A 12425-nucleotide genomic window follows, 5' to 3' on the forward strand; every position below is an offset into this window, starting at 1 on the left:
CCACTGTCTCTGGGGGGTCCCCAGATGCGCTGCCTGCGGCGCTCGCCGCGGTCCCCCATTAGCTCAGCCCGCCGCCGGCAGCATTTGACAGCAAGAAGGTTAGTGACTCCTGGCACTCTTAGTAGCATTGTGGCCAGGAGAAATAACAGGCGGGCATTAAAAATCAGCAACTGATACAGCGCTGAAAAGAGCCAGAACGGAGGCGGCGGAGAATAACACGCAGTTCTGCTCCTACCTCCCAGCTGCCCCAGTGCTCCCAGAAGGAGTCTGGTGGCCATTTTTGGAAGAGGAGAGGCTTCAACACAAGCTGCTGACAAACGCAGAAGAGAGGCTTGTCTACCCAGATTGGGACTACACAGTGGGGTTAGACTTGTGAAGTACAGGTTAGACTGTGTTTACACAGCGATTACAGCACATTATATTGTGTTACACAGCGCTGGTCTCTGCATCAGAGCTGGCTGGGCTGGGTTAATAGCGTAATCTCCCTCTACGTCCTTAATCTCTTTCTAAACAGTCTCTCTCTGTGTGTTTGTGTGCATCACTATATTTTCTCTGTGTGTGTGTGTGAACAGTGAATTGGTAACATGACTTCAAAGGGGTCTAAGGCTGCACAAAAAGCTTTCTCCTGTAAGAATTGTGCAGAGAAGTTTACACAGGGACTTTCTTCCAGTTCCCTGTTGTGTGAGAAGTGTGTTTCAGAAACGCAGACTGCAGCATCCCCACAACACCCTATTTGGGCTGATCAAATTACATCAGTCATGTCTCAAATGTCTGCAGAGCTGGAAGCTTCTCACAGGGAGAGAGAGGTTGAAAGATCTCAGAGGTCTGCCTTCTCTGAACCAGTCTGAGCGCGGTCTTTAGCCAGGTCTGTAGAAGGGCTCACAAGGGTTATGTCAGCCCAGGTTCCTCCCGTGGCATCGTCCTCTAGTGTCCCTACTAGGAGACTAATACCGAATCCCCTTATGTGGGATGATCCGGAAAAGATGACATGCCTGATACAGAGGAAGGGGAGGTACAGGACCCTATAAAGGAACAGGCACCAGAGGAAGTGGAGCCTGTATCTCAGGGTGTAGAGGCACTGATTGCTGCTATATGCCAGGTGTTACATGTTGAGGACATGGACTCTGTGGAAGTTAGGCCGTCTATCTTTAATAAGAAACAAAGACTAGCAGCCTCCTTTTCAGTGTCTGAGGAATTGGACGAGATCCTTACCTCAGCGTGGAAACACCCAGATAAAAAGTTTCAGATCTCACGTAAACTTTTATCCTACTATCCCTTTCCTGCAGAGAGCAGGAAATTATGCGAAACACCTCCTTCAGTGTCACGTCTGTCTAAAAAGACGGTGCTCCCTGTTCCAGGAGCAGTTTCTTTAAAGGAGTCTTCTGACAGGAAGTTAGAAACTACCTTAAAGTCTATGTACACTGTAGCGGGGGTGTCCCTTCGACCCGCATTAGTCAGCTGTTGGGTCAACAAGGCGGTGGAAGCATGGGTTACGCCGCTTGCTGAGGGCCTTAAGACTGGTGTTCCGGTGGAGGATCTGGTTCCTCTAGCAGAACAGATTGTAGAGTCTGCTTCTTTTCTTGGGTAGGCTTCAAAAGATATTTGTAGTCTTTCCTCTAGATCCTCGGCTTTGGCTGTCTCAGCCGGCAGAGCCCTGTGGCTGAGACAATGGCAGGCGGATGCGGAATCTAAGAGAGCCGTGGAAGCGCTTCCATTCACAGGGGAAGCTCTGTTTGGAACGGAACTGGATAAGTGGATATCTCAAGCCACAGGTGGTAAGTCCACTTATCTCCCATCTGCTGCTCCTCCTCCTAGGAAACCCTTTGCTGGACCGTCCTTTCGTGTCCCAAGGAGATTCAGGGGTCGTGGCAGAGGAGCTCCCGCTATCTCCAGTGGTTCCAGAGGCAGGGGTAGAGCCACTGCATCCTCCTCCCAGCAGGATAAGTCTTCAGTTAAGCCTCCTGCATGACGTGCTCCCTTTTCTCCTGGGGGACCCCAGGGTGGAAGCTCACCTTGACAATTTCAAAGAAGTTTGGATCCAGTCTTGCCAGGACTTGAAGTTGAATTTTCAGATCCAACCACCTCCTCGTTTTTTCACAACCGGTTTGCGGGCATCAGCGGACAAACGGGTTGTAATACAGGAAGCAATAGAAAAGCTACTATCTTCTCGAGAAATAGTGCATGTCCCTATCCATCAGCAGGGTCAAGGCTTTTATTCCAGCTGGTTTGTAGTTCCCAAGCCAGACGGCTCAATGAGACCCATTCTGAACTTGAAACATCTCAATCCTTATTTGTAGACCTTCAAATTCAAAATGGAGTCTGTGCAGTCTGTCATTGCAGGGCTCGAGAGGGACAAGTTTCTTGTATCCTTGGACAAAAAGGATGCATATCTCCACATTCCAATTTGGCCTCCTCATCAGGCATTCCTTCGATTCGCAGTGCGGGCCTCTCATTTTCAATTTCAGGCCTTACCTTTCGGTCTTTCATCAGCACCAAGAGTGTTCATCAAGGCTCCGTCAGTCACTCAATTACTGCAGGACATCCGGGTAACACAGAGTCTTCTGTTACAACACGGATGGATCCTGAATTACCAAAAACCTCATCTACAGCCTACTCAGCGTCTGCCTTTCCTAGGGATGATTTTGGACATGGTGGAACAGAAGGTATTTCTTCCACAGGAAAAGGTCACCTCCATCCAACACATGGTGCGATTGATACTGCGTCATCACAGGGTGTCAGTACACCTGTGTATTCGCCTTCTGGGGAAGATGGTTGCGTCCTTCGAGTCCATCCAATACGGGAGGTTCCATGCCCGTCCATTCCAACTGGACCTCCTCTCTATGTGGTCAGGGTCCCACCTTTTTCTTCACCAGTGAGTTCAACTGTCACCCAGGACTCGAACATCTCTCCTTTGGTGGCTGAATTCCTCTCACCTATTGGCAGGGAAGCGGTTTGCAATGTGGGAATGAATTCTCCTCACGACAGACTCCAGTCTGAGAGGATGGGGGCAGTGACTCGGTTAAGACACTTTCAGGGCCGCTGGACTTGACTGGAGGCGGTACTGCCCATAAACATTCTGGAGCTGTGTTCTAGGCTCTTCAGGTAGCACATGCTCTGTTGAAGGGCCGTGCCATCAGTGTGCAGTCCGACAATGCCACGGCTGTGGCGTACATCACCAGACAAGACGGCACCAAGAGTCGGTCTGCCATGAGGGAGGTAAGCCGCATTCTTCTCTGGGCAGAGGAATCAGTATATCAGTAATTTTCATCCCAGGGGTAGAAAAATGGGAGGCAGACTACCTCAGTTGACAAGACATTCATCCGAGAGAATGGATGCTCAATCCACAGGTGTTTCAACAACTGATTCAGCGTTGGGGTCTCCCTTAGGTAGATCTCATGGCGTCGAGGTTGAACCATCAACTGCTACTTTACTGCTCACGGACAAGAGATCCACAGGCAGTGGCAGTGGATGCTCTAACAACTAATTGGCGGTTTCAGTTTGATTACCTGTTTCCACCACTCCCACTTCTTCCTCATCTGTTTCAAAGAATCAAACGAGAAAGGGTAAAGGTTCTGTTGGTGGCTCCAGACTGGCCCAGACGGGCGTGGTATTCCAACCTACGTCTTCTACTGATAGACGAACCGTGGCCTCTTCCTCTGCAAGAAGATCTACTGCAACAGGGTCTGTTTATCAAGACTTAAAGCTGCTTATTTTGACGGCGTGGCTGTTGAAAGGGCTTTCTTAAGAAGAAAGGGTATCCCTTCCAGGGTGATTCCTACTATGTTAAGGGCTTGAAAGGAAGTTACCTCAAAACACTATCATCGTATATGGAAGGCGTATGTCTCTTGGTGTGAACGAAAGGGTGCGTCACCGTCAGAATTCAAATTAGCCAGGCTGCTTCTTTTTCTACAGGCTAGTTTATCAGCAGGTCTTCGTCTGGGATCTTTGAAGGTTCAAATATCGGCTCTGTCGATTTTCTTTCAGAACTAGCATTATTGCCGGATGTCCAGACATTTCTAAAAGGGGTTGTCAGGTTACAACCTCCGTTTGTACCTCCAACGTCCCCATGGGTTTTGGATTTGGTCCTCTCTTTTCTCCAGTCTTCCCTATTTGAACCTTTACAGACTGTGGAATTAAAATTTTTATCATGGAAAGTGGTTCTCCTTTTGGCGCTTGCCTCTGCTAGGCGTGTGTCGGAGCTAGGGGCGCTTTCTTGTCGTCCACCTTACCTCATTTTTCATGAGGATAGGGCTGAGCTACATACGCAGTTATCTTTTTTTGCCTAAGGTAGTGTCTGCGTTTCACATCAACCAACCAATTGTGGTTCTGGTGTTTAAAGATGATTCTTCGACTTCCAGATCCCTAGACGTTGTCTGGGCTCTTCGGATTTATGTTGATAGGAGTGCATCCCTCCGGAAGTCGGATACACTTTTCGATATGATATGGTGCGTCCGGGCTGGACGGCTTCTAAGGCAACTATTTCTAGATAGGCTTGTCTGATTGTCAGACAAATCCATCTGGCTGCATCAAAACAACCTACTTCAATCACAGCGCATTCTACGCGCTCGGTGGGTTCTTCGTGGGTGGCTGCCCGCTGTGTTTCCCTGACCCAGCTTTGTCGGGCGGCCACTTGGTCAGGCCGACATACTTTTGCGTAGTTTTACCGTTAAGACACGTTTGCGGCATCTGCTTCACAGTATGGCTGTGCTGTTTTGCAGGGTTGTCAGCGCTCTCTCGCATGGGATGTGAGCTCTGGGACGTCCCCACTGTACTGAGACTCCAGTGTCCCCTAGTGGATGAAGGAGAAAACAGGATTTTGGTACTTAGCGATAAATCCCTATCTCCGATTCCACAGGGGATACTGGATGCCCACCCGGTGTTGTTCCACCTGCATTAGTTATTGTTCTTCCTGGTTTGGACAGTCATTTTTCTTCAAGGTCTGCTTGATTTGTTTGCATATTTGCTTGTTTGTTCATGTATGTTCTAGCTTTTCTTCTCTATTATTCTATTTTCCAGCTCTCCTCGGGCACAGTTTCTTAAGACTGACCTGTAGGGAGGTATAGAAGGGGAGGAGCTAGCTACTATTCAGATTTATTAAAGTGCCAGCTCCCGGTTATCCCACATCTATACCCCACTGTACTGAGACTCCAGTGTCCCCTGTGGAATCGGAGAAAGGGATTTATCAGTAAGTACCTAAATCCTGTTTTAACATTTATCTTGAGATCTGTGATCATTTTACAAGTTCCAAATTACGTCAGGATTAAATGTTAATATGAAATCAAATTAATTATTCATCACTCTTCCATATTTTTAAAATTAACCCAGCCTGTTTGTTATCTTTTGTCTTATTTTTCAGTCTCCGCCTGAACGGGAGTTTGCAAATAGGAGAGTTCACTGTGACAGCAATGAAGTGAATTTTGAGAATGACGTGACGGAACTGGAAACCTTTGGATCCATTGAAGATGATACAAACTCAAATTCTGCAGATTCTGACTTCAAGTCTCCAGAGTCCATGCACCAATCACGAAAAAATACCCTACTAGACAAATTGAAGATAGAGAAGCAGATTATTAACAACAGAAAGACCACTAAATTAGGTAAGAGTATCAGCAATGCTAACATTTTTGAGTAATGTCCAGTCTCTATGGACCGACACAGGTTTTTTTTTTTTTTTTTTTTTAATTTGGCATTTTTTGATTCAGATGAAATAAATGTAAAAGAAAAGGAAGAGAGCAGTGGAGAAAAGTCTTATCTGAGCTCTGACACTGAGATGATGGGGACAAGCTCCAAACCATTGCCTAACCAAGCCACGAGCACTACTGAGAATGACTCAGATGATGACGACAGACTTGTGATTGATATTGATTGTAAAAAGAGCAAGTTCTGCAATGAGATGAGCACCCATTCAGTGCCCAATACACCAATGTCCCCACAGCAGCTACCCAGGAAGTCTGCTAGAAAGATTTCCAAAGATGTTGACAAAGTGGGACAGATACTGAAGATGCAAACACAACTTCTGAAACCAGCAGTGAAGATGGAACAGGCCAGCATAACAAACACAGAGAGAAATGAGCAGCCCTCACAAAACACAGCCCATTTCCAGCAAACTGCACCCTCAGTCTCTGATACATTCCTTGAAACTCAGAGGAAAGTGGATGCTCATTACCCCGGGGATAACAAAAAGTGTAAGTGCCACTACCTGATTACTTGCTGTCCATAAAACAATCCTTACATTTGCTATTTCCTTAACATAATTACAGCTACTCCTTCACCATATGTACTTACCCTCTGGTAAATTTTCTTACGCTGTAAAAAGCTCTATTCTGTTAATGGGTCTTCATTCTGATTTCTTGTAACCCTACAGTAATAGTGAATTATATGGATAAGGAATAATTATAGATATAGTGATCAATATGTAATAGCATATAGTCCTACATGCTTTCATTTTGTGACCTTTGTTTTCATAAAAAAAAAAAAAAAAAATTTAAATTTACTCTGTTTTCTGTATTTTCTTTAGTCTTGCTGTCTAGTGATCTCCTGGCATTCAAAGAGGATGAGGCTGCCTACAAAGTGCCAGCTACAGGAAACTCTATATATAAACTCTTTAGTCTTGATGATTTGCTCCTGCTAGTTAAGAGCACTGTTGACAGAGCAAAGACCAGCTCAATGAAAAAAAGATTCAAAAAGGTACAAACGTAACTAATCGCTCTGATTAACGGGTTCAATCCTCTTCTACTGAGAGAGACAGAAAAAATAGTATACCCCTAGAAGGTATATCACAGGGCTCCTCCTTATCTTAATTGTCTTTTTTTTCCCCCTGTGTTCTCAGATTATCAGGGCGCTGTTGAGTAGCTTGTGTCCAAAGCTCTGCCTTTGAGGTGGCCCACTGATGAAGCAGGGTAATGCTGGGCCCTGCAGTCTCTACTTTGTCACAATAAGGTCTCATCTGAGAATGTTGTGACACATGTGCGACAAAGGTTAAATAATTAACCACCTGGTCTGTCTAAAATTTATGATTTTTTTTTTTTTTTCTTTTTCAAAAACCTGGTAACATTTGGTAAGTCTGTTACTAGCAATTTTTACACATTGCTGCAAAATCCAAGATAACGCACATATAAATAAAAAAAAGATAACACAAATAATATGCAGTGTGAAAAGGGGATAATGGAAGGAAGTAGGGGAAAGGATCACCAACGGCCCATCAGTCATTCTAAGAAAAGCTTAAAAAAAAATGATTAATACCTCCCTTTCATATTACGCATTTATTAATGTCTGCGCCATATCCAAGATTTGATTCTCAGGAAGGTCTTCAATTCTTTCTTTACTTCACAGTAAATTTCCACAAGTTATGTACATCAGAGATAATGAGAGGGTAGAGTGTCTAGGAAACATTACGTATCGTTAACATTCAACACATGAGAATATAGAACACACTCTCAGAACATTGTTAAACGTATGATTTAAAATGGAATGATATCCACAATACTTAAGTTTAAAACAATAACAAACCGACGTACAATGAATGTAATAGGCATAAAATTTTGTTCAAATTGGAGACTTCAATCCTATTCCGTGCAAAGGGTGCGATGTGCCGTTAAAACGGCGTTAAAACGCCGGCAACGGACCGGCACATCGCACCCCGACTCGACCCTGAATTAGCCAAACTTTGCTCGCTGCCCTATGGGGCTGCAAGCAAAATTTGGCAAATTCAGGCTGCTGTAAAGTGCGGTCACTGCCGCGATGACTCGCTCTGGCGAGATCATCGCACAGAATTGGATTGACCCAATAAAGTTAAAATACAGAAGGTAACGCACATATACTTGCATCTGGTTTCTGTGGACAGGGAGACTCCCTGAAAGGGTAGGATCACCCTAAATCTGTGAATTGACTCTCTGGGAATGAACAACTTTGGGTGTCTAGATAACATTTTAACCCTGGGTCAGGCTGTCAGATTGCTTCTTTTCCTTTTGACTCATCAGTAACTGGACTCCTGCAGACTACACACAAATTAGTCATTCCTAAGGTGGAGAGAGGAGTAGCCTGTCACCCAACACTATCACAGTGTGTCCTAGAGTTCACTATTTCACCTTTCTATCTTGATCAGAAAACAAGTTAACAACTATCTCAATTAGACTGTCTGCATTTCCTTCCTCTGCTTCTTCAAGGGCCAGATTCAGCAGCAGACACATAAGCAATCGCCTACGGATCGCAGTTGCTAAAATATGCTAATGCCTGCCAAAACACAGCCGACATGAATACGCCCACTGCTGCCTTCTCATATGCGTCCATTGTCCCTTTTCTGCGAAAACATCGATGTACATCAGCCAGTCACGCTGCATTTACATCAAGTCTGACCAGTTGCAAACACTGCAAGTCTCCTCGCATCCTCTCGTGCTGCATATGCAAGTGCAGTATCTAATTTATGTGCGCCCAAGAAACGGCGCTCAGACAGATACGCCTGCATTATTACGACCCCCCCATCACCACCCCCAAACGCTGACAGCCTGTCACTCACTTTGCGATGGATTCCTCTGTGTGACAATCAAAATGCAAATGCTGCGCACGCGCAGTATGGCTTATACACATTCGCAATGGAAAACAATCACTCGATCTGCATCCACAATCAGGGCCCAAGACGGCAATTTAAAAAATGAGGACATATCGTCTTGGTAGAAAGTACACCAGACCATATCAAGGAAATGTAGCTGACTTTTTTTTTTTTTTCACTACTTTTGATGTGAGCTACTCCAGAAATATGCACTGGCAGAACAGAAAGTTTGGATACATGTGGCCAATGACTCAGGATCAGAGCAGGATATCATGAAAGCTGGTGGTTACAAAATACAAGATTGTTTTTGTAAAAGAAAGAACTCTACAAACAGACTTTGAAGGAGATGGCCCTCAGCATTCAAATTCTGTTGAATAAAACCCCTTGCTTCTCTAATGTTCTGGCACAGCCAACATTGCCTTTTCTTCTTCGAGGTCCATAGGGATCCATAGGGATACCAAGGGGATATTATGGTTGGAAGACCAGGCACTAAACTGTTAAAGCTTCTGCTCCCAGAATGCCCTAGGTCCTTCCCCATGTATACCCCGTCCCTAGCCATAGGACTTCAGTTGTTCGTTTGTTGTGGCAGGATCAAGACGCACCTTTGTAACAGCGAATTGCTCTGGCAGTCCTAAGCTTTTATTTTATGTTTTATTTTATTTTCTTTTGTTTGAGTCAGCAGTACTCAGTGTCTGTATTAAGACGTAGATAATGCGACTCCATCTACCATCGCCGGGCCGTAACATCAGTAATTGTGCTGGTGATTTCGGCAGATGGCGGCTGAGCTTAACTAGCAGCAATGACCCAGACTGCACCGGATGTTCGGATATGTCAGGTAAGGCGATTCTTATGAGGAATCGAGCACGGCAGGCCTTGCTTTTGGTGTCGGAGACGCACCAGAAGCCGCTGCTGTCAGGGACCGGGATTGTCAGCGTCCTCACTACACCAGCCAGGGACTTATTGTCTGACGCCGGCGATCGTTGGCAGATGCTTCTGTTGCCAGGAGGCCAGTGTACCCAGCTGGTTAACGCAGCCTAGAGGAGGTAGGCGCTTCCCAGGCAGCTCCTCCCCCCGACTCAGACGCAGTCCCTAAGAAGGGTTTTGCGCGTCTGGGTGCTCCGCCTACCCTCCATGTGTATATGAGACTGATCTCCTTGATGAAGCTAATTCTGAAGTTACATAATAATAATTATTCATCAATAAATAAATTCATGCCATGGAGTCTGGAAAATAAGTAAATTATTACACAATTTTTAATTTTCTTTGAAAAACTCTATGGCAGCCCCATATATACCTCCCTTGTATGTGTGTATATTTTTCAGAACCAGTTTGAGAATTAAGACAATAAATATCAGGAGGAGTCCGATTTAATACCTTCTGGGGGGCATGAGCTTTTTCCCTGTCTATCTCCATAGAAGAGGATTTAGCCCATTAGTCAAGGTGTATAATATTAGAATTAAGAAGAAAATATTCTCTGCTTCAGTTGAGGCTTTAAGCAGTGGTGATTTTTTTTGGGGAAAGATTACGGAGTACATTTTCATTGAAATATCTAAAGGTGCATACACACTTAACGATTTTTTTGAACGATTTGTCATTAATGACGTTGTTATCGTTCAATCGTTCAGATTCTGAGTTATAACGATGAACGATAATCGTTCAAGCGTGCTCTCGTTTGTAGTTCATCGTTCATTTCAAACTGTCAAACATAACGATTTTCATTAAGGGAAGGAAAATTTTTCGTTCATCGTTGTAAACATCGTTCATTACACTTCAAAAAATCGTTCACTTTTTCAAGGGAAAATCTGACAGAAAATCGTTGGTTACAAAATTGATACGTGTGTGTGCACCTTTATTGATCTGTCCAAGAACATTGGAAGTCAATCTTCAATATACTTGGAGAGAGAGAAAAGTTGTCAAGAGTGTACTTTGTGAGGAGGTGAATAGAATGTATAAAGGGTACAGGCTCATTAAGTGCGGACTTCCTATACCTTGTCTCTCTTATGACTACTTTCACTAGCCATAGTGTGTCACTCTAACCTACCCTTCACTTCGTATATTCCACACCTCCTTTGGCTGTAGCTTTGTAGTTAACTGTTCTCCTACATTATCACATGTACTGATGTATAAAGCCGGGTATACACTGGAGCGATGTTGGGCCAATATGCAGTTTCGTAACGATATATCGCCTACATCACTCAGTGTGTACTGGCGATTGCACGCTCCTGCTCTCGCTAGCCATGGTCGCCAGGTTTGATGTGCTGCACATCAAACATAGCGATATTGCTAGAGGCCAGTGCATTGTTAATGAATGATGTAACGGTGATCGTTCTGTCGTTCATTAAAGTCGTCCAGTGTGGACACACAATCACTGTTCATGGGCATTCATTCCGATGTCGGAACGAATGCCCGTCGCTCCAGTGTGTATCCAGCCTTACCATTTTCATTCATCTCTGTACAGTGCAACGGACACCTGGCACAATATAAATAAAGGTAGAGGGGAGAAAATGTGCGATTAGGTGCCAATATTTTACTGAATAGGAGTATTTAATACATTTGTGTAGAACTCAGAATAAAACAATGTAATTGTTGCCGGAGGTATGACCAAATGTACACAACTTAATAATATTTAATAATCTGATATTTTTATATATATATATATATATATATATATATATATATATTTTTATATATATATATATATATATATATATATATATATATATATATATTAGGGATGTGCAGGCTCGGTTCTACTCGGTTCCGTTCGGTTCTTTTTACCGGATCTTATTGGGTTTCAGCTGTCACGAGTTTTGGATAGCCAATAAGGTTCGGTAAAAAGAACCGAACGGAACCGAGTAGAACCGAGCCTGCACATCCCTAATATATATATGTGTGTGTGTGTGTTTACACAGTTAAAAGTTCAATAAAAACTTGTAGAATAAAATAATCGTCATGGCATCCAGCAATACAAATGCTATGAATTTGTTCCCAATTCATATGACAGTCAACTGAAAGTCTATTTGTTTCACAATAAGTTTGCAGTCTCTTTGGGGTCAGATAATTAAAGAGTGTTTTACAAGTAGGAGATGTACACTATGTGATTGGACACCCCCACGCAAGCGAAATGCATACCATTGTACACGAGTTCCAAACGGCGGTTTCGACAAGAACACTACGGAAACCACAAATATTTTTATCAGGACAACAATGCCACCTGTCCATGTTTCCAGGGCGACGTTGGACTGGTATACAGAAAATTCGGTAACCCGGATGGACTGGCCAGCTCAGAGTCCAGATCTTAACCCCATTGAGAACCTCTGGGACGAATTGGAGCAATGGGTGTGTTCTAGGCTGACTCGACCTTCAGTGTCACAGTTGGTCACTACTTAAGGTGAAATGGCAAAATATACCGCCTGCTGTTGTCCAGGAACTTGTGGACAAAAGGGGTGTCTGCAGTTTACCAAGAAGAGGTGTGTCTGCAGTCATCACTGCACGTGGTGGACCTACAAAGTGCTGATGTCAATAAAATCTTGTTCATCTACTGTATTTGCGGTCAGTGTCCAATCACTTTTGTCTACATAATGTAGATCTGGTTAGCACTCGTGTATTATACACAGTGTGGTCTAATAGGTGGCTACAGAATGTAAATAGCTTATTCCTATGCAGCCTGTGCTGCCACAATATTATGGACTGAGATGTGGTAAAGCTGGTACGGAGACTGGTGTATTAGTGACCAATCAGCCGAAAACAGTAGTGATGCCAGTATATTTGCCCCCCCCACCTCGCTGCAAAATATATGTTCAGGGAATATCCAGCTAACTCTGGTGGTAAATAGTCTCTGGGTAGCCTAACATGTTTGCTGAATAACGCTGCTTCC

The 12425-nt window shown here is 44.1% G+C and overlaps 1 protein-coding gene across 3 annotated transcripts in view; it reads left to right on the forward strand.

The window, feature by feature from the left end:
- Positions 1–12425, forward strand: part of ICE2 (interactor of little elongation complex ELL subunit 2) — a 126323-nt gene that overhangs the window by 63454 nt on the left and 50444 nt on the right. For all 3 annotated transcript variants that reach the window (XM_088446183.1, XM_088446182.1, XM_088446184.1), the window contains exons 9-11: positions 5357–5597; positions 5703–6185; positions 6518–6687. In XM_088446183.1, the coding sequence (XP_088302309.1) occupies positions 5357–5597; positions 5703–6185; positions 6518–6687 (894 nt within the window). The remainder of the gene's footprint in view (positions 1–5356; positions 5598–5702; positions 6186–6517; positions 6688–12425) is intronic.

This window comes from Taudactylus pleione, unplaced genomic scaffold (assembly GCF_031769625.1).
Source record: "Taudactylus pleione unplaced genomic scaffold, aTauple2 ptg000019l, whole genome shotgun sequence".
Lineage (NCBI taxonomy): Eukaryota > Metazoa > Chordata > Amphibia > Anura > Myobatrachidae > Taudactylus > Taudactylus pleione.